At 45.5% G+C, this 27618-nt stretch overlaps 1 protein-coding gene across 1 annotated transcript; it reads left to right on the forward strand.

Annotated features, from left to right (window-relative positions):
* The first annotated feature begins 322 nt into the window (after positions 1-322).
* On the forward strand, positions 323-18131 carry trappc10 (trafficking protein particle complex subunit 10). The gene is made up of 23 exons (XM_023972667.2): positions 323-514; positions 2066-2147; positions 2305-2440; positions 3755-3951; positions 4237-4432; positions 4528-4639; positions 4995-5242; positions 5623-5769; positions 9435-9549; positions 9914-9990; positions 10328-10419; positions 10687-10827; positions 11791-11903; positions 12315-12871; positions 13104-13245; positions 13381-13539; positions 13866-14095; positions 14346-14446; positions 14771-14897; positions 14976-15146; positions 15341-15521; positions 15607-15801; positions 16007-18131. The coding sequence occupies exons 1-23, from the start codon at positions 454-456 to the stop codon at positions 16261-16263; spliced, it is 3837 nt and encodes a 1278-aa protein (XP_023828435.1). The 5' UTR covers positions 323-453; the 3' UTR covers positions 16264-18131.
* The last annotated feature ends 9487 nt before the right edge of the window (positions 18132-27618 follow it).

A 27618-nucleotide genomic window follows, 5' to 3' on the forward strand; every position in this document is an offset into this window, starting at 1 on the left:
TTCAATTGACTGATTTCCTTATAGGAACTGTAACTCAGTAAAATCGTAGAAATTGTTGCATGTTGTGTTATATTTTTGTTCAGTATAGTTAAACAAATAGCTACTCAGAATATCTGCATTGACCCCTTTTGCACAAACTCGTTCTGACTATGCACACATACTTATATTGACACTCCAACACACACGCACGCACGCACACACACACATAATAGTTATGGTGCTTTTAAGACAACTGGGAACTCGGGAAGAAAAACGAGGTCAAATCATGAAGTCATGAACGCGGCATTATTCTCGTTGACTTTGTGCCGGATGTCGTCATATTGTCAGGGACATACAGGAAATGAAAAAGAAAAAGGCCCAAATACGATACAAACAGAAATGTACAGCTCTGATAACAACACTAGTGATATTGTTCACTTTCAAATGGAGGACTAATGTTGACTCTCGGAATCCATGGAGACCCATGAAGAAACGCCAATAATCTACACAATGGAAAACAAGCCGATTGTGACATGTTAGTTAACCTTTGAGTTGTCTCGTTAACGTTAGCTAGCTAGCAATGTTAGCTTGCTTGGCGAAGCTAGCTACTGTAGCTACTGTAGCTAGCTACAGTATACCTCAGTGGTTGCTGCCTCAACCAATGCAGTGGCCGCTGCAGATTAACCTATTTTGTCTAACCGGCATGCTAGCCAGCTACCGTAWACAGTTTTATAAAGATTGTTTCAGAAGTCCTACATTGACAATTTTGAAAAGGGCATAGCTTGCTAGCTTGGTTACAGTTAGTAGCTGACTAGCCAACAAAATAGCCTATTCCTTATGCAGCATTTCGGCATCCCCTCACTGTCTTATTTTACATAGTCGGCTCGTGCTTTTTTTAGCTAGCTAGTTAACAAGCTACTAATCAAACGAGGCCTGTATAAGAAGAGCTACAAGTAGAGGTCTGTCAATGTATCAATGACAAGTTCAAATTGTATTGGTCACATACACATGGTTAGCAGATGTTAATGCGAGTGTAGCGGAATGCCTGTGCTTCTAGTCCTGACCATGCAGTAATATCTAACAAGTAATCTACAATTTTCACAACAACTACCGTTTACACACAAGTGTAAAGGAATGAATAAGAATATGTACATATACATATATGGATGAGCGATGGCCGAACGGCATAGACAAGATACAGTAGATGGTATAGAGTACAGTATATATACATATGAGATGAGTAATGTAGGGTATGTAAACACTATATAAAGTGGCATTGTTTAAAGTGACTAGTGATATATTTATTACATCCAATTTTTAATTATTAAAGTGGCTAGAGATTTGAGTCAGTATGTTGGCAGCAGCCACTCGATGTTAGTGATGGCTGGTTAACAGTCTGATGGCCTTGAGATAGAAGCTGTTTTTCAGTCTCTCTCTTCAGTCCCAGCTTTGATGCACCTGTACTGACCTCGCCTTCTGGATGATAGCGTGGTGAACAGGCAGTGGCTCGGGTGGTTGTTGTCCTTGATGATCTTTTTGACCTTCCTGTGACATCGGGTGGTGTAGGTGTCCTGGAGGGCAGGTAGTTTGCCCCCGGTGATGTGTTGTGCAGACCTCACTACCCTCTGGAGAGCCCTACGGTTGTGGGCGGAGCAGTTGCCGTACCAGGCGGTGATACAGTCCGACAGGATGCTCTCGATTGTGCATCTGTAAAATTTTGTGAGTGTTTTCGGTGACAAGCCAAATTTCTTCAGCCTCCTGAGGTTGAAGAGGCAACCTAGACAAGACCCTGACAGGACGTACTTTAAAGAACATATTTTCTAGCTAGCTAGTGTAGTTCGCTATCGTCTCAACACAAATAGTGCTGTTATGTTGCAAACTCAGACTGTTGCTCTGGGTGATGTAGCCTAAGGTGTGCAGTGAGACCTAACTAGATGGCTAGCTAATAAAATGTAACGAAACAAATGAGTCACAGATCTCGTTGATCCCTGAAAATAGAATAAGATGCTGGTTGGAAGCACAGACTAGCTGTCTGCTCTCCCTTTCTCTCTTCTTCACTACTCTGTCTCTCAACCCCGACACACAGGTGCTGGCGACCAGAGCCTGTTCACTTCCCTCTACACCTCTCTGGCACATCAGTTACCCAAGGAGCCCATGGAGTGGAGGAGGTGAGCTATTGGGATGTTTGCACTTCGCTATCAGATGTGTGTGTGCAGGCATGCGCAACTGTGTGGTTAGTGCAAAGTTGTGTGTATACGTGTTTGAGTGTGTGTCTGACTGTTTTAAGTTCCTTTGTTTTCAATGCCAATGTCTCCTCATCTGAAGGTCCTACGGACGCGCACCAAAGATGATTCACCTCGAGGCCAACTTTGTTCAGTTCAAAGAGGAGCTACTTCCTAAGGATGGAAACAGAGCCCTGCTCACCTTTCCCTTCCTGCACATATACTGGACAGACTGTTGTGTGAGTAGTCAGCTAGTCACTATTTGATTTAGTGAGAGCATATTGGACAGACCGGCGTTGTTGGTATCATAACATTCAACACCGTATTATGATTCACAAGAGCTCCAATAGCTGTTTGTGTGTTCGTCTAGTGTATTAATGCTATTTTTATTTCTAAATCTCAACATGTAAAGGGCGCCTTCCATTCGCCATTCGGATGCATGGGCTATAGCCTGTCTACCATTGACTATCAGCCCGTCACCCACCACTTTGCAGTGTGAGCTTGAGGCAGTATAATTGTTTGAAACCTGAACGTTTTACTTTACTTCAAATAATGAGGCATGTCTTATCTTGCTTTAAAGTAGCCTTTTCATCTCCGTTTCACATATGGAACATTAGGTGCGCTGTTTTGAGCTGTGTTTTCCACTAATTGCATTTTGGCAAATGTTTGAAAATGACGTTTTATTGGCTGCTCCATTACAGGAGTTGCATGTTCAATAATAGGCTATAGCCTTTTGACCTTAAGATGATAGGCTTGCTATTGTTGCATGTTTCCGTTAAACTCTTAATGAAAAATGGCCGGTCCTTGTTATGCATGCATCGTATCATAGAGGAAGAGGCGAAGCGAGAGGTTTCACTCTAGCCTAAATCTGTCCAAAACAAGTCCAATTAGTTTCTATGGGCTTATTTTGGGCCTATGCTTGTCGCCTGCCTTCCTGCCTTGGGATGACTCACATTGTTAGGGCGGGAACAGATCTGATAGCATTTACTGTTTGGAAAATGTTTTACTGTTTGTTGACCGCTTAATGAGGGTCAGTTTGCATCCGTAGCATGGAATCTACAAGGTGTCGAAAGCGTTCCACGGGGATGCTGGCCCATGTTGACTCTAATGCTTCCCACAGTTGTGTCAAGTTGGCTGGATATCCTTTGGKTGGTGGACCATTCTTGATACACACAGGATATTGTTGAGCCAGCAGTGTTGCAGTTCTTGACACAAACCGGTGCGCCTGGCACCTACTACCATACCCTGTTCAAAGGCACTTAAATCTTTTGTCTTGCCCATTCACCCTCTGAATGGCACACAATCCATGTCTCAATTGTCTCAAGGCTTAAAAATATTTCTTTAACCTGTCTCCTCCCCTTCATCTGCACTGATTGAAGTGGATTTAAAAAGTGACATCAATAGGGATTCATAGCTTTCACCTGGTCAGTCTGTCATAGAAAGAGCAGGTGTTTTTAATGTTTTGTGTGTGTGTGTGTGTGTGTGTGTGTGTGTGTGTGTGTGTGTGTGTGTGTGTGTGTGTGTGTGTGTGTGTGTGTGTGTGTGTGTCTCAGGACACAGAGATGTACAAGGCGTCGGTGAAGGATGACATGCTGCGGTGGCAGAGCACCCTGCGGCTGCACGGCTCGGTGGACTGGCTCATCGTGGTGGTGGAGAGCGAAGCCAAGAAGAAGAACAAGACCAACATCCTGCCACGCACCTCCATCGTAGACAAGATCCGCAACGACTTCTGCAACAAGCAGAGCGACAGGTCGGCGACATCACCGCTCTGGTCTCTTGTTAGAACAGAATCTGAGCTATTTTCTCTACCAAGGGACCCTCCTCCTGGAGATCTACTGGGCATGCTGCCTTCTGATCCATTTCTGTTGTGTAACACACCAGATTCATCTTATCAAGGACCTGAGCAACTCATTTAGTAGAATCAGATGTGCTAGATGAGGGATGGAGCAAAAGCCTGCAGGAGTGTGACTCTCCAGGAGGACTTTTCTCTCTAACACCACCTCCCCCCACTCTCTCTCCCCTCCACATGGTTCAGGTGTGTGGTTCTGTCTGACCCTCTGAAGGAGTCGTCTCGGTCCCAGGATTCGTGGAGCTCCTTCCTGACCAAGCTGCGCACCTTGCTGCTCATGTCCTTCACCAAGAACCTGGGCCGCTTCGAGGACGACATGCGCACGCTCCGCGAGAAACGCACCGAGCCCGGCTGGAGCTTTTGCGACTACTTCATGGTGCAGGTGGGTCACTCCCACCACCTGTCAATCATCCATGCTCTACTACAGGGGAAGCAGTTGTAACCTATTTAAMCAATGGGGGTGTGTGTGTTGTGCAGGAGGAGTTGGCCTTTGTGTTTGAGATGCTGCAGCAGTTTGAGGATGCTCTGGTCCAGTATGACGAGCTGGACGCTCTCTTCACTCAGTATGTCCTCAACTTTGGGGCTGGAGGTAGAGTGTTTACTACCCCTACCATGGCTCTACAGTGCGACCATTTTACTTGCATATGCGCCTAAATATTTAGCTGTGTGACCTGGAATTTTTATTTAGCAGCACCAGTGTGCTAAGAAAAATGAAGGATTCCAGTTTTATTACCCCAAAAATATTTAATTGTGCTTCAAAATGTTTTCGTGTACGCCTGCATTTTTCAACTTAGGTGCACACGTGCTCCTTGTAAAGAGGTCAGCGTAGAGCCCTGCCTACCTTTACTATAGGCCTATTTGTGTGTATGTTTACTGTACTTCTCAGGGCAACATCTTATTCTTGTGGCCATGTCTGTTGTGTCTCTTTCTATGTTGTCTTTCAGACGGGGCCAACTGGCTGGGCTCGTTCTGTGCCCCGGTGAAACGCTGGAGCGGGCTGCTCCTGCGGCGGCCCATCGACATGGAGAAGCGCGAGCTGATCCAGCGCTCCGAGGCCAGCCTGCTGGACCTGCGCAGCTACCTGTTCTCCCGCCAGTGCACCTTGCTCATCTTTCTCCAGAGGCCCTGGGAGGTCACCCAGCGAGCCCTGGAGCTGCTGCACAATTGTGTCCAGGAGCTGCGCCTGCTCGAGGTATAGTGCGTTTTTGAGTACTGTATTGCAGTCAGACTGGGCCAAACTGCTGACATACGACTCACTTTCGGTCCCAAATTACTACTCATTATGTGATGAAGATGAACTATTCTGCARTGCACCTCATCTTGCTCAAACTGATCCCCTCAAACACTTTGATTCTGGCCATGCAGAATCCAGTGTTTCCCCTACCATTGTATAAGTCTGTTGCCTCCTGCCAAAAAGAGTTTGGTTGGAAACATCAATTTTGGTGTTATATATTGGCTTTAGTTTGTGCATGAGCTGTGTATCTGTGTGGGTGGGACGCAGATGGAGAAGGTTTGTGGATTCAAAAAAGTATATAAAATGTAAATCTAGAGAGCCTCATCCTGTGTGTGTAGGTGTCTGTGGTCCAGGGGGCATTGGACTGCTGGGTGTTCCTCAGCTGTCTGGAAGTGCTGCACAGGATCGAGGGCTGCTGCGACCGCGCCCAGCTAGAGGCCAACTGCTCCCACACTGTCGGCCTGTGGACCTACGCCACAGAGAAGGTACACTACCTACCTACCTACATATAAAGTGCATTCGGGAAAGTATTCAGACCCCTTGACTTTTTCCACATTTTGTTACGGCACAGCCTTATTTTAAAATTGATTAAATAAAAAATGTTCATYAATCTACATAATGACAAAGCAAAAACAGGTTTTTAGAAATGTTCACACCATCCTGTGTAAGGGCTATTTGACCAAGAAGGAGAGTGATGGAGTGCTGCATCAGATGACCTGGCCTCCACAATCCCCCGACCTCAACCCAATTGAGATGGTTTGGGATGAGTTGGACTGCAGAGTGAAGGAAAAGCAGCCAACAGGTGCTCAGCATATGTCGGAAATCCTTCAAGACTGTTGGAAAAGCATTCCAGGTGAAGCTGGTTGAGAGAATGCCAAGAGTGTGAAAAGCTGTTTTGAGGTCTTGACTATAAATTTACAATGTAAAAAATAAAGAAAAACCCTTGAATGATTAGGTGTGTCCAAACTTTTGACTGGTATTGTAAGTATTCAGATCCTTTACTCAGTACTTTGTTGAACACCTTTGGCAGCGATTACAGCATAGTCTTCTTGGGTATGACGCTACAAGATTGGCACACCTCTATTTGGGAAGTTTCTCCCATTCTTCTCTGCAGATCCTCTCAAGCTCTGTCAGGTTGTAGGGGAGCGTTGCTGCACATCTATTTTCAGGTCTTTCCCGGAGATGTTCGATCGGGTTTAAGTCCGGGCTCTGGCTGGGCTACTCCGGACATTCAGAGACTGGTCCCGAAGCCACTCATGCGTTGTCTTGGCTGTGTGCTTAGGGTTGTTTTCCTGTTGGAAGGTGAACCTTCGCCCTTGTCTGAGGTCCTGATCGCTCTGGAGCAGGTTTTCATCGAGGATCTCTCTGTACTTTGCTCCGTTCATCTTTCCCTCTATCCTGACTAGTCTCCCAAGCCCTGCTGCTGAAAAACATCCCCACAGCATGATGCTGCCACCACCATGCTTCACCGTAGGGATGATGCCAGGTTTCCTCCAGGCGTGACCCTTGGCATTCAGGCCAAAGAGTTCAATCTTGGTTTCATCAGACCAGAGAATCTGGTTTCTCATTGTCTTGAGTCTTTAGGTGCCTTTTGTCAAACTCCATGCGGGCTGTCATGTGCCTTTTACTGAGGAGTAGTTTCTGTCTGACCATTCTACCAGAAAAACCTGATTGGTGGAGTCCTGCAGAGATGGTTGTCCTTCTGGAAGATTCTCCCATCTCCACAGAAGAACTCTGGAGCTCTGTCAGTGACCATTGGGTTCTTGGTCACCTCCCTGACCAAGGGCCTTCTCCCCCGATTACTCAGTTTGGCTTGGCGGCCAGCTCTATGAAGGGTCTTGGTGGTTCCAAACTTCTTCCATTTAAGAATGATGGAGACCACAGTGTGCTTTTTTTGGTACCCTTCCCCAGATCTATGCCTTGACACACTCCTGCCTCGGAGCTCTACGGACAATTCCTTCAACCTCTTTGCTCTGACATGCACTGTCAGCTGTGGGACCTTATATAGATAGTTGTGTGCCTTTCCAAATCATGTCCAATCAATTGAATTTACCACAGATGGACTCCAATCAAGTTGTAGAAACATCTCCTAGGATGATCAATGGAAACAGGATGCTCCTGGGCTCCCGAGTGGCGCAGCGTTCTAAGGCACTGCATCTCAGTGCTAGAGGCGTCACTATAGACCCTGGTTCGATTCCAGACTGTATCACAACCGGCCGTGATTGGGAGTCCCATAGGGCGGTGCACAATTGGCCCAAGGTCGTTAGGGTTTGGCCTGGGCTAAGCCGTCATTGTAAATAAGAATTTGTTCTTAACTGACTTGCCTAGTTAAATAAAGGTTAAATTAAAATAAATACATTTCGAGTCTCATAGCAAAGGGTCTGAATACATACAGTTGAAGTCGGAAGTTTACATACACTTAGGTTGGAGTCGTTAACTTGTTTTTCAACCACTCCACAAATTTCTTGTTAACAAACTATGGTTTTGGCAAGTCGGTTAGGACATCTACTTTGTGCATGACACAAGTAATTGTTCCAACAATTGTTTACAGACAGATTATTTCACTTATAATTCACTGTATCACAATTCCAGTGGGTCAGAAGTTTACATACACTAAGTTGACCGTGCCTTTAAACGGCTTGGAAAATTCCAGAACATTTTGTCATGGCTTTAGAAGCTTCTGATAGGCTAATTGACATAATTTGTGTCAATTGGAGGTGTACCTGTGGATGTATTTCAAGGCCTATATCGACATAACCTGAAAGGCCGCTCAGCAAGGAAGAAGCCACTGCTCCAAAACCGCCATGGAAAAAGCCAGACTACAGTTTGCAACTGCACATGGGGACAAAGATTGTACTTTTTGGAGAAATGTCTTCTGGTCTGATGAAACAAAAATAGAACTCTTTGGCCATAATGACCATCATTATGTTTGAAGGAAAGAGGAACGCTTGCAAGCCGAAGAACACCTTCCCAACCATGATGCAGGGGGGTGGCAGCATCATGTTGTGGTGGTACTTTGCTGCAGGAGGGGCTGGTGCACTTCACAAAATAGATGGCATCATGAGGCAGGAAATGATGTAGATATATTGAAGCAACATCTCAAGACATCAGTYAGGAAGTTAAAGCTTGGTCGCAAATGGGTCTTCCAAATGGACAATGACCCCAAGCATATTTCCAAAATGACTTAAGGACAAGAAAGTCAAGGTATTGGAGTGGCCATCACAAAGCCCTGACCTCAATCCTATAGAATATTTGTGAGCAGAACTGAAAAAGCGTGTGCGAGCAAGGAGGTCTACAAACCTGACTTACACCAGCTCTGTCAGGAGGAATGGGCCAAAATTCACCCAACTTATTGTGGGAAGCTTGTGGAAGGCTGCCCGGAAATGTTTGACCCAATTTAAAGGCAATGCTACCAAATACTAATTTAGTATATGTAAACTTCTGACCCACTGGGAATGTGATGAAAGAAATAAAAGCTGAAATAAATAATTCTCTCCACTATTATTCTGACATTTCACATTCTTAAAATAAAGTGGGGATACTAACTGACCTAAGACAAGGAATTTTTCCGAGGATTAAATGTCAGGAATTGTGAAAACTGAGTTTAAATATATTTGGCTAAGGTGTATGTAAACTTCTGACTTCAACTGTATGTAAGTTAGGTATTTCAGTTTTTTTATTTTTAATGAATTTGCAATCATTTCTAAAAGCTGTTTTCGCTTTGTTATTGTGTGTAGATTTATTGGGTAAAATATTATTTAATACATTTTAGAATAAGGCTGTCACGTAACAAAATGTGGAAAAAGTCAAGGGGTCTGAATACTTTCCGAATGCACTGTACCTACTGCACCTCTGATTCTAAGACACACCACTGCAGGTACACTGTGTTAGCCCCTGCCCTGAGGACCTACACCGTTCTAAAGTCACAAGGGGCTTGTTTTCTGGATGTATGCTCAATGGAGGATCATCATTAAAAGTACTTCTTAGTCCAAGACTAGGCTTAATCTGTGTCTGCGAAACTGGCCCAAGGAGTTTTACCTGGTCAAGAAACTCTGATAACACACTTTCTGGTGATCGTCGTAAGACTCCATTTCCAGCTTGTCATTGTGGCCCTATGTATGTTGTGACGCGTGTGTTGTTGTGTTCCCAGCTAAAGTCTCTGGGCTACCTGTGTGGCCTGGTGGCCGAGAAGGGCCCCACCTCCGAGGACCTAAACCGCACCGTAGACCTTCTGGCTGGCCTGGGGGAAGAGAGACCAGAGACGGGTATTATATACACACACACACACTAATGCCATAGGCTTTAGCTCAGCTGGATAACACAGGTGTGCTGGAGACCCAGTTGGTTCACAATAGGCCCTTAGTTATAAAGTAGGAGTACCTGAGCATTGCATTATAATGGATAATGTTGGATGGTGTCATTTGATAATGGTTGTGCTGTGTTGTGTGCCATGTCAAAACCGCTTAGCCCTCTGTTGTGCAGATGACTCTGTTTGAGGTTGAAGTKGGTTACTTTTACTGTCAACACAAACACATCATTGTGAGGACTTGGAAGTTCTTTGCGCTAAGGAAAAAGCTGAAATGGTCTTTAGAGATAGTCTAAGTGTCTCTCCCGTGTTCTCTCTTCCAGTCAACAGCCTGCAGAGCCCTTACAAAAAACTCAATGAGGCCTTATCGTCTGTGGAGGCGTTTGAAAAACACTATCTGGTAAGTGCCATGATGATTAAGTGGATAATGGTGTAGCCAGTTACAGTGGTCCTTGTTAAGAGCCTTGATTATGCTTCATCATGTTATGTGTGTGCGTGGGACACTTCCTAGACAGAGTGCCTCTGTTTATAGTTTTGGTATCTAGTTCATTGGGCCCCGTTGCCCTCCAGGCCCGCTCTCTTTAGGCACTGGGGCAGAAAGCCATCACAGAGCTAAACATTCTTATTTAGTGAATGCCATCTTTGTCCTCTGATGATCCTTCTCTCTCTCTCTCTCTCTCTCTCTCTCTCGCTCTCTCTCTCGCTCTCTCGCTCTCTCTCTCTCTCCTTCTTTTCAGGAGCTGTCTCATGCTGCTATGGAGATGTACAGAACCATAGGCAGGATGCGCTCATCCCGGCTCATTGGAAAGAGTCTAGCTGAGTTTTACATGTAAGCCTTTCTCTCTTTCTATCTTTTTCTGTGTTCTCTCTGCCCTCTCACTCTCCATCTCTGAATTGTGTTTGAGGGAATCATTTCGATTAAATGCAGTATACGTATTGTAAGTTTTCAAACGATGAAGGTTGCTGGGAAAATGATTAGCCCCGGTCAGCTAAATGTGCTAATGTCTACTGAATGAAAGACTGTAGGGTTGCTCTGATTGATTGATGCTAAATGACTAAAAACGGTGTTAACTGTGTGTGGTTTGTGTGTGCGTAGGAAGAAAGGTGTCCCGGAGAGAGCAGAGGGCTTCCTTGATGACTCTCTGAGGTCCTACGTGGCAGAGGGGTGGAGCCTGCAGGTGACTCATACCAGGAAGCAGATGGCCGAGTGTCAGAAGCTCTTGCAGCAGACTGAAGAGTATCCTTCAAAAATGCTACGTTCAAAACAACTGGGAACTATGGGGGGGAGGGGAAACAAGCTCCGACTGGGGAAAAATCGTTTTGAATGGTCATCCAACTCGGAATTCCAACTCGGAAACTCGAGCCTCTTTCAGGCCTCCTTTCTAGAGCTCTGACTTTATGACTTGAAGATCACTGACCTCATGATTTGACAAAGAGTTTACACACTGACCACCTCACTACAGGGTCGTATTCATTATAGCACACTGTTGCAAAACAAAACAAGTGTTTGCCATTGGAGAAGTTCAGGTAGTCCCTGCCTGTTTCCTTCTGTTTTCTTTCTGTTCTGTGCCTAGTGTATATGACCCAATGTCAATCAGTCTCAGTGGGCGTGTTTGACATTGCAACCAATTTTAAAGGCTAGTCGAGACTGATTACGAATCACCTTGCATCATAAATAACTACTCAATGTTATTTGTAGGTCAGTCAGCCACAATTTACCCATAATACATCACGGTTTAGAGGCTCTCAACACGGACAATGTCTTCATTGGTGTACATTCTATATGACCCAGGGTCATGTTCAATAGGGCCAACCGTAGCAACGTTTTTTCAATGGAAAACAAAAACGTGGGACTCCTATTGGAAAGATAGTACCTCCCTGGTTCATACCGTTTCGGAGTATTATTTCTTTCCCCCATTTTGTGTCTGCTGAACACAACCCAGCCTTCTGTGCGATCACTTGTTTGAGAGGTCATCCGTTAAATGAGTGGGTGCACTAAAGATTTCCATCATGGGTAGCTAGATGAATAATGACCACAACGGAAGGTTGGCTACTATTTTACCCCTATCCAATCCGCATGCTCGGTAGGGAATCCTTTCTGTAGGCTCTCTCTCCTTTCAMTCTCCCATTGCATTGAAATAGTCAAGATACAGACACCTGGCTATCTTCTAGTTCAACTTTCCTTGACTCACTGTGCCAGCTACCTGCAGACCAGTGCTTTGCTGGCGGGCGACGCCAACCTGACAGAGGAGGAGAGGAAGCACTTCTGCCAGGAGATCCTTACCTTTGCCAGCCAGCCCCCGGCACCCTCAGGTGAGCACACACACACACACACACACACACACCACGTACACTCGAGACATGGCAGGAACAGCCAGTTGTTTGTTCTCATTGATGCAGGAAGAAAGTTGAAAGCTTCTAATTGCACAATGAAAAATTCAAGGATCCTTGTCTGGTTGTCTCAACTTCTGAGAGACTTGCCAACTAAACTGGTCAAACATGTAAATAGTGGCTAGTTTTTCCCCCAAGACTGATCAACATTAGCCTGGTCCCCAGATCTGTTTGTGCTTTTGATTGCTCCATTGTCATTGTCAAGCCTGACAATTCCATAAGGAGAAAGACTGGCACCCAGGCTAGACCAACATAACTCTGACTTCACAATGTGTCCATGTAATGCCATGCCCTCTGTCACTTCCCTCTCTCATCCTCCTCTCGTCTCTCCAGACCAGACTGTGGCTCTGAGCATGGCGGCATTCGCCCAGCTGCGCCAGATGCAGTTCAGCCCGCCTGGCGCCGTGGTGCACGTGGGTGCCGCCCTGCAGCTGGAGCTGCGCGTGCGCTGCCTGATGCCTGTGGCCGTGCAGGTGGAGCAGCTGGCTGCCACTCTCCACTTCAGCCTGGAGCAAGGCGGGGCGAGGGGCCGGGCGGGCAGCACCCAGAGGAGGACAGGCCAGGGACCACAAGGCCAGGGGGACGGGGTGGTCCTGTTCCCCCATGGAAGCCCCCTAGCTGGGGCCGGGATGGGCGCTTCGCTACCCCCCGCACTGGAGCTTTACGAAATGCAGGACCGCAGCCCGTCGGACAGCTCGCTCAACTCCACGGGGGTGGTGTGTAAGAACATGCACCTGCTGCTGCGGCGCCACGACAGCTCAGCCTCCCTGGACACGCCCACCGCCGGGGCCCTCCCGGCAGCGGTTGCCGTGGACGACGGGGCCCAGATGCTGAGGGCACGAGACATAACGCTGCAGCCCGGCGACAACAGCATCTTGTTCACGGCCCCGGTACGTTTTTTTTCAGCCTCCTATAAGGTCATCAATAGTCATGTCTCGAAGCCAAGTCCACCCCATGGCTCATTTTCAATTTGTCTAAAGAAATCTGTAATCTCCTTGCCTCCTCTCCATTAAAACAGAATGGGGAACGCTGTTGATTAGAGGTCAAGTGTTACTTTATCCCTCCTTGTCGGTTTCTCTTTTTCTCTTCCCCCTCTCTCCACTCTCGCCCTTTTCTCTCTAGACTGGAGAGCCGGGCTCATACACGTTACGTCAGCTGTGCGGGAGCGTGGGGAGAGTCCAGTTTGTCCAGTCTCACATCTACCCTGTGGTGCAGTACGAGGTCTACTCCCAGGAGCCTCAGCTCACCATCGAGCCCCTCTCAGGTCCGTCTGTCTGGCCCTCTGTCCCCCTCTTTTGCCATAAACAGTGGATGCTAATCACTGCCTGTTGGACTGGGTCATCCTTGTCTTTTTACATTTGTGACTGTGTAACCGTGTGTATCTGTGTTTGCCCTCCAGACAACCTGTTGGCAGGCATTCCCCAGAAGGTGAAGTTCACCATAGCAACAGGCCACTACAGTGTGAAGAAGGGTGACGCACTGCAGCTTAGCAATACAGACTCCATGCCCATCCTCCACTCCAGCTGCTGCTCTGCTACCATCCTGTCCAGCACGGGAGGTCAGCCTTTCTTCCATCCACTCTGGGTCAAGGGTCAGAGAGGTTAAAGGGATAATTCATCCAAATGAACAAATTTTCCTCGTTACATTGAAAGTAGTCTATAGACGAGGAGAGACTGCAATCCACACCTTTTGTTTAACTAGCCAATGCTTCCAATCACTAATATTAGCCCAGGCAGGTCTGGGGGTTACCATGGAGATCAATGACCCTCGGTCCATAGGGGGAGACACCTTTAGCTTTCCATGCTGACTGCCTTTCCCTACTAATGCTGTTGCTAACTATTTTCTGTTCTCTCTCTCTCGCACCCTCTCTCCATCTCTTTGCAGAGCGCGTGGGGGAGCGTGCTCTTTCCGTCCAGTCATCGGAGAAGGTGACCAGCATTTCCCTTCCCCCCACCCCTCCCTACCACACCCTGGAGTTCCAGCTGGAGGTGCTGTGCCATATCCCCCCCACGCCCTTCAAGCCCGACATCGAGCATCTCACCAACGGCGAGGTCCGCCACCGGCCCAAGAGCCACAGCCACGCAGACAGTGGCATGATCAACATCGACCAGAAGGTTAGAAGACCGTTTGTCCTCCTAGCCAATAGAGTTAACCCCAGGACCACCTTTATGTCATCTTTTAGGGTCATGTTCATTAGGCACCCAACGGAAGACAACAGACTGAAACGGAGGGACTACCTGGATTTGTCCAATGAGTATTCCGCCTCAAAATGTTTGAAAGTGTTTTGTTACGCTGTGCCCTAATGAACATGACCATGCCTAACAGATGTTTACAGCCCTGTGTGTTCTCTTTCTCTCTCCATAGGTCTCCATCGACTGTCCTTGGTCCATCTACTCCACGCTCATATCCCTAACCTTCTATGTCCCTTTCAAAGCCAAGCACTCAATACTCTCTGCTGGGAAAAGGTAGGACACACACACTCCATCTGCTTTTACTGTATGGGGAAACATTTTTGTCACACAGTCACAGATGTGTGCAAAGAAATACAGCATGATTAAATTTGAACTTTTTTTTATTTATTTACTGAGTGATGCACGCAATGCAATTTCCAATTGCAGTATTTGGAACTTGCGTTGGGTAATATACCTTCTCGTCTACAGTATTTGAAATGCTCAAACAAAAAAAATCGGCGCCCTCTGTGTCTATTCAATGACGTGTCTGCTCAGTCATTTAGTAAGGAATCTATGGTGACGTTGAGAATCTAAATATTGATCTGACTGGTCACACAGGAAGTACATACAGGTGTGTCTCCAGAACGTGTCTGACACAAACTTCCACCTGGCGGACCCGGCCCTGACAGAGCGCCAGCCCACAATCCCGGTGGAGCTGCTCTCACTCAATGCTAAAACACAACAGGTGAGTAACTGACCGTGCACACACTTCATCTGTCACTCACTCATCTGTCACTCACTCATCTGATCCTCTTTGCCTCAGACGGTGTGCAGTCAGCAGTCCGTGTTCTGCCTGTGGGAGATGCGTTGGGTCAAACACCTCCCGCTGTGCCTGCAGTGTGCATTCTCCGCCAGCTTCGCGCCCGTCTCCGCCTCGGACGCACACACAGCCTTCAAACCCTACCGCTACGAGTTCCAGCTGGACCGGGTCTCTGTGCGTATACTCCAGACCCACCTCTGGGTCCCCATCATTAGGCATCACATGGAAGAAAAACACATCATTTTTTTGTTTCCCATTGCAAAATGAATGAACACAGCCCTGTTCTCATCCACAAACAAACGCCGTTCTGGTTGTCGAACTTCGCTCGATGTTGCTAACCGTGGACTCTGCTAACCCCTCCTCCCCAGACCCTTTACAGCTTGAAGGCCGAGATCTTGCCGCCGTCTGGCGACCAGCACTGTCGCACCGGCGCCCTCTGTGGCCTCGAGGTATCCATCACACGGCAGGCGGAGTCCAGCGAGACTGAAGGGGAGGAGGAGGAGTCTACAGAAATAGAGGGCCTGAGGACCACCAAGCTCATGTATGAAGGTAGGACACGGGAAGGTGTGTGTGTGTGTGTGTGTCTGTCCATGTCCGTTATTTACCTGTCTACCCCGGTGTGTGTTGTCTGCAGTAGTGGACAACAGCAGTAACTGGGCGGTGTGTGGCAAGAGCTCGGGGGTGGTGTCCATGCCCGTGGCTGCCAGCGCCACACACAGGGTTCAGATGGAGGTCATGCCCCTGTTCGCCGGGCACCTGCCCTTCCCCAACATCAAAGTGTTCAAGTACCTGCCCCACAGTGCCGTCCCAGCCATTCAGCCGGACACAGGTATGTAACCCACAGCTGCAGAACGGTACTTAAGCTCAGTCCGTAGGCATGTCTCCCATTACTTAACAAAATGGTAGTTTATATTTTGTGCCGTCTTTGTCGACCTCTTACACGCTGTTTAGATGATTTGCTTAAAGGTGTTATTACAGCATGTGTTGTACTCGGTCACATGCACTCGTCTCCCTCTCTCTCTGGCCGCTCACAGACAGCTGCTTAGAGAACGACACCATGTCCCTGCTGGACAAAGGTCTGGACGACCAGGGCGACACGGCCAGCATCCGTAGCCGGGGCAGCGTCCACTCGGTGGGCAGTGGGGAGCAGCAGCGGGAGCAGCAGAGRGGTCTACCCATGCCCCGCCTGGAGCCCTTCAGTCCGGGACAGGTGTTCTATTGGAGCCAGGGGCGGCAGGTGCTGGTGCTGCCTGTTACTGACGACCACGTGATGGAGGTTAACGTAACATGACCCCTGTGGGCCGCTGCCCCGCCCCCCGCTGTGCCCCCACCACGCCTGGACCTCTGTGGTTTGGTTCCTGGCTGTGGTTCTGGAACCGGGACGTGGCATGGCGGCAGGGAACTGACACTGGCTCTCCTCTCAGGACTCATTGCTGGCCGACCACTGGCCCTGCTCCTGTTCTGGCCTGAGAGTTCCATCTGCTGTATTTTTATCTTGTCAATCTTTTTCAGTATTCACTGAATTCTCATATGAAAATACCCCTCTCTCCCCCCACTGTCAGCGAAGAGGGTTTGGTGTACCTGTAATACTAGCTCTATTATTGGTTCGTCCTCCGTGGACACAGTAAACCGCTTAAAACTGTTCTGCATAGAACCCCCCCCGCGCACCTGTGACTGGCTTRCTGGTTCCACTGATCGCCAACACAACCTTCTGTATGAGGCACACATGGAACAAACTAACGTGTGTTTGGACAGGGGTGCTTTTGGTTTGTGGTTGTTTGTTATTGGTTGGTGTGTGTCTCTGTCTATGCATGACATGGCAAGTTGTGATAGATGAAGGAAAGACGGGGCCAGTGTGTGTGTGTGTGTGTGCGTGAGCAATATCTACTTCATTTTTCCTCCTCACTCACTTCCAGCCCCTTGCCCCCCAAACCCTGCTGAATCCTCTATCCTTTGCTGTAGTCATAGTGCCACCCTCTGGCCACTGTACAAACTGTTCAATATGTACATATTATTCCAGAGGAATCACTGTACTGACTGACTGTGTGCAAAGGCTGCACCAAAAACAAATTGTCTCGAAGGAATATGTTAGAGGAAAAATAAACTATTTTTGTTTTCGAGCAGGTGGGAGATGCACTTAATCCGAGTACTAACGAACACATGCTTTTGGCTCTGGAAGAGGACCTATTTTTGCCTTGTTTTTGGTTGTTCAGGTTTTAAGGTTCACTGAAATTCACTTATTCAAGTATCGGTGAAACCTGAGAACAATGGGATGAAATTGAACTTGGTTGTTTTCAGTTACTTTTTGTCTGAAAGTGACCGTCTGTTTGAAGTGTTACCATCATGTGTTCTGTATGACTTTGTGGTTTACTTGAATGCTGAGCAGGTAAATTCTATGTTTAGTAAATGTGGTGTCTGACCTTTTTTTCCCTTTTTTCTCAGACATTCGCTTTTGCTACGGTAACTGTGTCAGGGAGAGCACTTATCATAGCACAATTCTTTTAACAGAAACAACAATTTAGAAGGAGGGGAAATTCGCTTGTATAAATGCGATTTTCATTCGCTTATTGACCTATTTTTGTACTGTGTCGCCGGTCAAGTTCTGGTTGTTGCTCTGTGTCTGCCGGTGTGGTTGGTATCTACTGGAGGCCAATGAGGGCTTTGGGCCTGAGGCCTTAGCACACCCCCTCAGCTATACTCCTGTCCTGTATTCCTAGACCTCTGGGCTTGCATCTAGCATAATCCCACAAACAGAAAGTAGTGTTCACCGCCAGGACGAAAGGCAGAAGGCTTGTTCCCTCTATCTGGCCATCTTAATGAAAGAGAACCCCTCCCACTCAGACTCCACATACAAAACGTACTGGCCCGATCCTACAGCAACACGGGCCTGTCTTTGCAACTTCCATGTGTCCTCGGTGTGTACAAGGGTGTTTAACTGGTCAGGAAAACTGATATATGAAGACTAGTGATATCAGTGCTCGTCTATGTACTCATCTTATTTTATGTCCAGCTGTATTTATTGTCTTATTTTTTATATATTATTTAATGGCAAATAGCTGGAAGGGATGGAATCAATCACACTCACAAAAATAAATAATGCCATTGGGAATTGTCTGGTGATATTTTTTTTTTTTYCAACAGTCATTGGTCAATGAAATCCCCCCCCAAAAAAATTTATGTAAATGATTTCATTGAAATTCAGCACCACTTATTAATTTTCAGAATAATTATTTAAACTAATCATATGTATGCATTATACAGTTGAAATTAAATATACCTATGTTTTAATGTGACTGTTCTGGTGCTCAGTGAAGTATTTGTGCGAAGAGAAACTGGMCGTTGTTTGGGGTGGCTCAAATTAAACACCTACAAGGTCTGATTTGGCTACTATAAGCCTGTATGGTATCGACTAACTTGATCCTCAATGTGTTTCCTCACTACTACAAAGTCGCATGCAATTTTGTCACACTCATAGCTTTTGTATATGAAGGGTGAGAAGTCCAAGTCTGAGGAACAGAGACCGCAGGAGTGGGTGTGTGCATAGAGCAGGTCAGARGGGGCAAGCCATGGATGAACTTGTAGGTGCGTATGAGGCTCTTAGGTGACGGGAATCTGACAGGGATCCAATGTAAGTTTGGGACACAAGTATGTCTTACATTTTCAGTAGCCTTATATATAGAAGAAGTCTTCAGATACAGGGCTATTGTGGCAAGTTATGTAAAGCAGTTGCATAAAATACTTTTTATATAAAGTAATATAAATGTAAAGCAGTTCCATAAATGTAAAGCAGTTCCATAAAATAATTTTTTGCAATAGGCACAGCACACAATACGTGCCACAATAGACCTGTAAAACAGTGTGCTATATTAGCCATTGTGTGCTGTGCCTAGGGCTGTTGCGGTTACCGTATTACCGTCACACCTGGCGGTCATGAAGGCAGTCAAATTCCATGTGACCGTCTAATCACGGTAAAAAAAATCACCTTTATTTAACCAGGTAGGCTAGTTGAAAACAAATTCTCATTTGCAACTGCGACCTGGCCAAGATAAAGCAAAGCAGTTCGACACATACAACASCACAGTCACACATGGAATAAACAAACATACAGTCAATAATACAGTACAAAAATCTATATACAGCATGTGCAAGTGAGGTAGGATAAGAGAGGTAAGGCAATAAATAGGCCGTGGTGGCAAAGTAATTACAATATAGCAATTAAACACTGGAATGGTAGGATGTGCAGAAGATGAATGTGCAAGTTGAGATACTTGGGTGCAAAGGAGCAAGATAAATAAATGCAGTATGGGGATGAGGTAGATTGGATGGGCTATTTACAGATGAGTTATGTGCAGTGATCTGTGAGCTGCTCTGGCAGCTGGTGCTTAAAGCTAGTGAGGGAGGTAAGAGTCTCCAGCTTCAGAGATTTTTGTAGTTCGTTCCAGTCATTGGCAGCAGAGGACTGGAAGAATTGGCTTTGGGGGTGACCAGTGAGATATACCTGCTGGAACGCGTCCTACGGGTGGGTGCTGCTATGGTGACGAGTGAGCTGACATAAGGTGGCGCTTTACCTAGCAGAGACTTGTAGATGACCTGGAGCCAGTGGGTTTGGCGACGAGTATGAAGCGAGGGCCAGCCAATGAGAGCATACAGGTCGCAGTGGTGGGTAGTGTATGGGACTTAGGTGACAAAACGGATGGCACTGTGATAGACTGCATCCAATTTGTTGAGTAGAGTGTTGGAGGCTATTTTGTAAATGACATCGCCGAAGTCGAGGATCGGTAGGATGGTCAGTTTTACGAGGGTATGTTTGGCAGCATGAGTGAAGGATGCTTTGTTGCGAAATAGGAAGCCAATTCTAAATTTAATTTAGATGGAGATGTTTAATGTGAGTCTGGAAGGAGAGTTTACAGTCTAACCAGACACCTAGGAATTTGTAGTTGTCCACATATTCTAAGTCAGAACCGTCCAGAGTATTGATGCTGGACGGGCGGGCAGGTGCAGGCAGCGATCGATTGAAGAGCATGCATTTAAGAGCAGTTGGAGGCCACGGAAGGAGAGTTGTATGGCATTGAAGCTCATCTGGAGGTTAGTTAACACAATGTCCAACGAAGGGCCAGAGGTATACAGAATGGTGTCGTCTGCGTAGAGGTGGATCAAAGAATCACCAGCAGCGAGAGCGACATCATTGATATATATACAGAGAAGAGAGTTGGCTCGAGAATTGAACCCTGTGGCACCCCCATAGAGATTTCCAGAGGTCCGGACAACAGGCCCTCCGATTTGACATACTGAACTCTATCGGAGAAGTAGTTGGTGAACCAAGCGAGGCAATCATTTGAGAAACCAAGGCTGTTGAGTCTGCCAATAAGAATGTTGTGATTGACTGAGTCGAAAGCCTTAGCCAGGTCGATGAATACGGCTGCACAGTAATGTCTCTTATCGATGGCAGTTATGATATCGTTTAGGACCTTGAGCGTGGCTGAGGTGCACCCATGACCAGCTCTGAAACCAGATTGCATAGCGGAGAAGGTACGGTGAGATCCGAAATGGTCGGTAATCTGTTTGTTSACTTGGCTTTCAAAGACCTTAGAAAGGCAGGGTAGAATAGATATAGGTCTGTAGCAGTTTGGGTCTAGAGTGTCTCCCTCTTTGAAGAGGGGGATGACCGCGGCAGCTTTCCAATCTATGGGAATCTCAGACGATACGAAAGAGAGGTTGAACAGGCTAGTAATAGGGGTTGCAACAATTWCGGCAGATAATTTTAGAAAGAGAGGGTCCAGATTGTTTAGCCCGGCTGATTTGTAGGGGAGAGAAGTGGGGGAGGTTGGTGCGAGTTGCTGTGGGGTGCTCAGGGCTGTTGACCGGGGTAGGGGTAGCCGTAGACAAATGCTTATTGTAAATTCACAATTATTGTGGATTTATCGGTAGTGACAGTGTTTCCTAGCCTCAGTGCAGTGGGCAGCTGGGAAGAGGTGCTCTTATTCTCCATGGACTTTACAGTGTCCCAGAACTGTTTTGAGTTTGTACTACAGGATGCAAATTTCTGTTTGAAAAAGCTAGCCTTAGCTTTCCTAACTGCCTGTGTATATTGGTTCCTAACTTCCCTGAAAAGTTGCATATCACGGGGGCTATTCGATGCTAATGCAGAACGCCACTGGATATTTTTGTGCTGGTCAAGGGCAGACAGGTCTGTAGTGAACCAAGGGCTATATCTATTCCTGGTTCTACATTTTTTGAATGGAGCATGCTTATTTAAGATGGAGGAAGGCACTTTTAATGAGGTCAATGTCATTCCAGGATACCCCGGCCAGGTCGATTAGAAAGGCCTGTTCGCTGAAGTGTTTTAGGGAGCGTTTGACAGTGATGAGGGGTGGTCGTTTGACCGCAGACCCATTACGGATGCAGGCAATGAGGCAGTGATCACTGAGATCTTGGTTGAAAACAGCAGAGATGTATTTGGAGGGCGAGTTAGTTAGGAGGATATCTATGAGGGTGCCCATGTTTACGGATTTGGGTTTGTGCCTGGTAGGTTCATTGATAATTTGTGTGAGTTTGAGGGCATCAAGCTTAGATTKTAGGATGGCCGGGGTGTTAAGCATGTCCCAGTTTAGGTCACCTAGCAGCACGAGCTCAGAAGATAGATGGGGGGCAATCAATTCACATATGGTGTCCAGGGCACAGCTGGGAGCAGAGAGTGGTCTATAGCAAGCGGCAACGGTGAGAGACTTGTTTCTGGAAAGGTGAATTTYTAGGAGTAGAAGCTCGAATTGTTTTGGTACAGACCTGGATAGTAAGATAGAACTCTGCAGGCTATCTCTGCAGTAGATTGCAACTCCCATCAGCTTTCTATAGGCTAGGCCTAATATATKTATTTATTTACTTTTCTAATATTAAGCAAATTGATTATCTTTACAACAGGACTATAGCCTACATGGCTGGCATGAAAATAAACCACAGGAAAAGTATCCTCCATTTGCTATTTAAGTGCACAGAAGATGTATTTTTTCCCGCTGCCCCTGTTTCGAGACAGGTGCATGATTCTTTACATTTAAAAAAAATGTAACCTTTATTTAACGAGCAATGTCAATTAAGAACTAATTCTTATTTACAATGACGGCCTGGCAAAAGGCCTAATGCGGGGATGGGGGCTGGGATTCAAAATACATTTAATAAAAATATAGGACAAAACACACATCACGACAAGAGAGACAACACAACACTACATAAAGAGAGACCTAAGACAACAACATAGCATGGCAGCAACACATAACACAGCATGGTAGCAACACAACATGACAACAACATGGTACCAACACAACATGATAGCAGCAGAAAACATGGTACAAAAATGATTGGGCACAGACAACAGCACAAAGGGCAAGAAGATAGAGACAATACATCACGCAAAGCAGCCACAACTGTCAGTAAGAGTGTCCATTATTGAGTCTTTGAATGAAGAAATTGAGATAAAACCATCCAGTTTGAGTGTTTGTTGCAGCCCGTTCCAGTCGCTAGCTGCAGTAAACTGAAAAGACAAGCGACCCAGGGATGTGTGTGCTTTGGGGACCTTTAACAGAATGTGACTGGCAGAAYGGGTGTTGTATGTGGAGGATGAGGGCTGCAGTAGATATCTCAATTAGGGGGGACTAAGCCCTAAGAGTGTTTTATAAATAAGCATTAACCAGTGGGTCTTGCGACGGATATACAGAGATGACCAGTTTACAGAAGAGTATAGAGTGCAGTGATGTGTCTGTCCTATAAGGAGCATTTGTGGAAAATCTGATGGCCGAATGGTAAAGAAAACCTAGCCGCTCGAGCACCCTTACCTGCCGATCTATAAATTACGTCTCCGTAATCTAGCATGAATAGGATGGTCATCTGAATCAGGGTTAGTTTGGAAGCTGGGGTGAAAGAGGAGCGATTACGTTCGCAATGGCAGTGGCTGAGACAGCAGATGTTCTGACAATATACACTGCACTCTTTGAGTGAGGTAGTTAGCAAACCAGGCCAAAGACCCCTCAGAGACACCAATACTCCTTAGCCGGCCCACAAGAATGGACTGGTCTACTGTATYAACAGCTTTGGCCAAGTCAATAAAAATAGCAGCACAACATTGTTTACAATCAAGTGCAAACATCATTGAGGACCTTTAAGGTTGCAGTGACACATCCATAACCTGAGCGGAAACCAGATTGCATACCAGAGAAAATACTATAGACATCAAGAAAGCCAGTCAGTTAATTATTGACTAGTTTTTCCAAAACTTTTGATAAACAGSRAAAAATAGAATAGATCTGTAACAGTTAGGATGAGCTTGATCTCCCCCTTTAAATAAAGGACGAACCGTGGCTGCCTTCCAAGCAATGGGAACCTCCCCAGAGAGAAGAGAGGTTAAAAAGGTCAGAGATAGGCTTGGCGATTATAGGGGCAGCAACCTTAATGAAGAAGGTTCTAAACAGTCTGACCCAGAAGTTTTTGGGGAGTCAAGTTTAAGGAAATCCGTAAGCACCTCGGACTCAGTGACCGCCTGCAGGGAGAAACTTTGTAGCGGGGCAGGGGAAAAAGAGGGAGGAGCATCGGGCTAGTCGCATTAGAAGGGGTGGGAGATGAGAAAATGTTGGACAGGCAAGGAGGCATGGCTGAGTCAAATAGGAATCCTGACTTAATGAAGTGGTGATTAAAAAGCTCAACAACCACATCATCAACTTTAAGGGACATGGGCAGCTGTGAGGAGGAGGGTTTATTCTCCAGGTCTTTAAACGTTTTCCAGAACTTCTTGGGGTTAGACCCACAGAGAGAGAACTGCTCTTTAAAGTAACTAACTTTGGCCTACCGGATAGCCTGAGTGCACTTATTTATTGTTTGCCTGAACGAGAGCCAGTCAGCCTGAGTATGCATGTGCCGAGATTTTCGCCAAATGCAATTCTTGAGGTGGAGTATCTCTGCAAGATCACGGTCGAACCGACAGAGGGGATCAAGCTTATTCTATACCAATATACGGAGGCCAGGCCATGAAGGAAGGCTTGCTCATTAAAGTTTTTAGCAAGAGTCTATGACAAATCAGGACAGGTCGTTTCACTGAGCAGCCATTACCAACACAGGCTGTAAAACAGTGATCACTAAGGTCATTGCAGAAAACACCAGACTGATACCTATCAGGATTATTTGTGAGGATAACATTGAAGAGAGTAGCCTTTTCTGGGTGTTTGGAGTCATACCTTGTGGGATTGGTAATAATCTGAGAAAGATTTAGGGAGTCCCATTGCTTTAGGACTTGGTCAGGTGGTTTAAGCATGTCCCAGTTTAGGTTACCTAGCAGGACGAATAAAACAAACATTTTCATTTTACCCAAACACATACCGTTGAATTTGGAAGTTTACATACACCTTAGCCAAATACATTTAAACTCAGTTTTTCACAATTTCTGACATTTAATCCTAGTAAAAAATTCCCTGTTTTAGGTCATTAGGATACCACTTTATTTTAAGAATGTGAAATGCCAGAATAATAGTAGAGAATGATTTTATTTCAGCTTCTATTTCTTTCCTCACATGGGTCAGAAGTTTACATACACTCAACTAGTATTTGGTAGCATTGCCTTTAAATTGTTCAATTTAGGTCAAATGTTTCTGATAGCCTTCCACAAGCTTCCCACAATAAGTTGGGTGAATTTTGGCCCGTTCCTACTGACAGAGCTGGTGTAACTGAGTCGGGTTTGAGGGCCTCCTTGCTTGCACACGCTTTTTCAGTTCTGCCCACAATTTTCTATAGGATTGAGGTCAGGGCTTTGTGATTGCCACTCCAATACCTTGACTTTGTTGTCCTTAAGCCATTTTGCCACAACTTTGGAAGTATGCTTGGGGTCATTGTCCATTTGGAAGACCCATTTGCGACCAAGCTTTAACTTCCTGACTGATGTCTTGAGATGTTGCTTAATATATCCACGTACTTTTCCATCTTCATGATGCCATCTATTTTGTGAAGTGCACCAGTTCCTTCTGCAGCAAAGCACCCCCACAACATGATGCTACCACCCCTGTGCTTCACGGTTGGGATGTTGTTCTTCGGCTTGCAAGCCTCCCCATTTTTCCTCCAAACATAACGATGGTCATTATGGCCAAACAGTTCTATTTTTGTTTCATCAGACCAGAGGACGTTTTCCAAAAAGTACGATCTTCGTCCCCATGTGCAGTTGCAAACTGTAGTCTGGCTTTTTTTGGCGGTTTTGGAGCAGTGGCTTTTCCTTGCTGAGTGGCCTTTCAAGTTATGTCGATTATACTCGTTTTACTGATGGGATAAAAAGTATTTGTGTACCCTTTCCTTCCATCCAGCAATGGTCCTTTGCTGTTGTTCTGGGATTGATTTTCACTTTTGCACCAAAGTACGTTAATCTCTAGGAGACAGAACGCGTCTCCTTCCTGAGTGGTAGACGGCTGTGTGGTCCCATGGTGTTTATACTTGCGTACTATTGTTTGTACAGATGAACGTGGTACCTTCAGGCATTTGGAAATTGCTCCCAAGGATGAACCAGACTTGTGGAGGTCCACAATTTTTTTTTCTTCGCTCATTTCTTTTGTTTTTTCCCATGATGTCAAGCAAAGAGGCCACTGAGTTTGAAGGTAGGCCTTGAATACATCCACAGGTACACTTCCAATTGACACAAATTATGTCAATTAGCCTATCAGAAGCTTCTAAAGCCATGACATCATTTTCTGGAATTTTCCAAGCTGTTTAAAGGCTCAGTCAACTTAGTGTATGCATACTTCTGACCCACTGGAATTGTGATACAGTGAATTATAATTGAAATAATCTGTCTCTCAACAATTGTTGGAAAAATGACTTGTGTCATGCATAAAGTAGATGTCCTAACCGACTTTATGCCATGCATAAAGTAGATGTCCTAACCGACTTGCCAAAACTAGTTTGTTAACAAGAAATTTGTGGAGTGGTTGAAAAATGGGTTTTAATGACTCCAACATAAGTGTATGTAAACTTCCGACTTCAACTGTACCTATAAATAGTAAAACCAGAGAAACTGATCATTTTGCAGTGGTCTCTTATTTTTTTCCAGAGCTGTATATATAACTACAACGAATAAAAAAAAAAAAGAAGTTAAATACTTAATAATCTGTTGGGTGACAATATTAGCCTATCACTTGTGAATTATATATTATCACTTGTGAATGATGCTCAGCATAAGGCAAGAAACAATAATGAAGGTGTTTTCCCGCTATTGGAACATTCGCGCTTATAGCCTACTGCCATGTGTGCATTGATGCGCTCATAATGTGAAGAAATTGCCTAATAGTTTATCAACATTTTAATCTAAATATTCTGATCTGTCATTTTTTTGATGCTAGTGGTTGTATTAATTCAGGATCTATCGTATCCCCAACTGTCCCAGACTATGTTTGGAATATTCATTTTTCACACAGAATAGAATAGGTCAACTTTTGTACTATGGGGGATAGTAGATTGACATAGACTAGTGCTTTTGATGTTAGTTAGGCCTACTCATCTTGTTGGCTGACGAAAAGTAAATGTGTACAGTACAGTTCTTCCAATATCTTCAATATGCATCTCGGAATTGGATAAGGACACGCGCAGTTGCGTCCAAGATGTCTTTGTCTTCACTTGTAGCCTGTGAGAAAGACCCTATCACGTGATGGAGAGCCATGTGAGTGAGCGGTGCAGCACCCAGTGACAAGGGCACAAGGCCTGGCCGCAAATGCCATGAATTATTTTTAGGGTGCATTACRGCCACACAAAGGGGATGTCGCCGTGAATTTCGAGGCATTATCAAGTTCATTTCATTTTAAATGCAACCTTTATTTAACTGCTTGAAGGTGTAGGCTATATTACATGGATTTATTAGACTTTTTAAAATGTTGATGTTCCAAAGGTCTGCATCAGTGGTCTGCTTTCCAAAGGTCTGCATCACTGCATGTGTGGAAGCCAAGAGATGTTAAATGTGTTTGTTAATTAACGGTCAATTACGTGAGACCGACAGTTATGTGCCCCATGCAAGTTGCAACATTGTACAAGATCACTTTTTTATATAATTGACTAAACGCTACAGCATGTCTCTCTGCTTTTGACCTGTGAACTATCCATCAGTTCACAGTTCTTCCAATATCTTTAATATGTATCTCGGAATTGGATAAGGACACGTCCACGATGTGTCTGTCTTCACTTGTAGCCTGTGGAACTCATTTTCRGAGCAAGCTTAAGTTGGCTTTTACTCTTTGTTGATGTCAGTATTGCAGCATAGTTTATGTATAAATACGCTTTCTGATACTGCATAAGCAATGCTGTCTCCGGGTGTTGCAGATGTAAAGTGTATGTGCAGTGATACAATTTGAGCCATTGTGGTTTCTTGTGGGTGCCTATTAACTAGAATGGTTTGTCATCGCTCTTGTATGTGTAGTCTATTATGTGGACGTATATGCCTAGTACTATTATTTATCTATGATGACTGAATGACAAAATTACCATGAAATTCTCTCTATTTAAGGAAGACTTATTTGAAAATGAAGGGGTTTCAACCACTATAGGCTACTGACTATACTAAGCCGACTCGCCWACAATTTATAGGCTACCATTGCCCCGTAGGCCTAGTTGTCTATCRTGCTCAACTTCAGCTGCA

This window comes from Salvelinus sp. IW2-2015, linkage group LG27, assembly GCF_002910315.2.
Source record: "Salvelinus sp. IW2-2015 linkage group LG27, ASM291031v2, whole genome shotgun sequence".
In the NCBI taxonomy this organism is placed as follows: Eukaryota; Metazoa; Chordata; class Actinopteri; order Salmoniformes; family Salmonidae; genus Salvelinus; species Salvelinus sp. IW2-2015.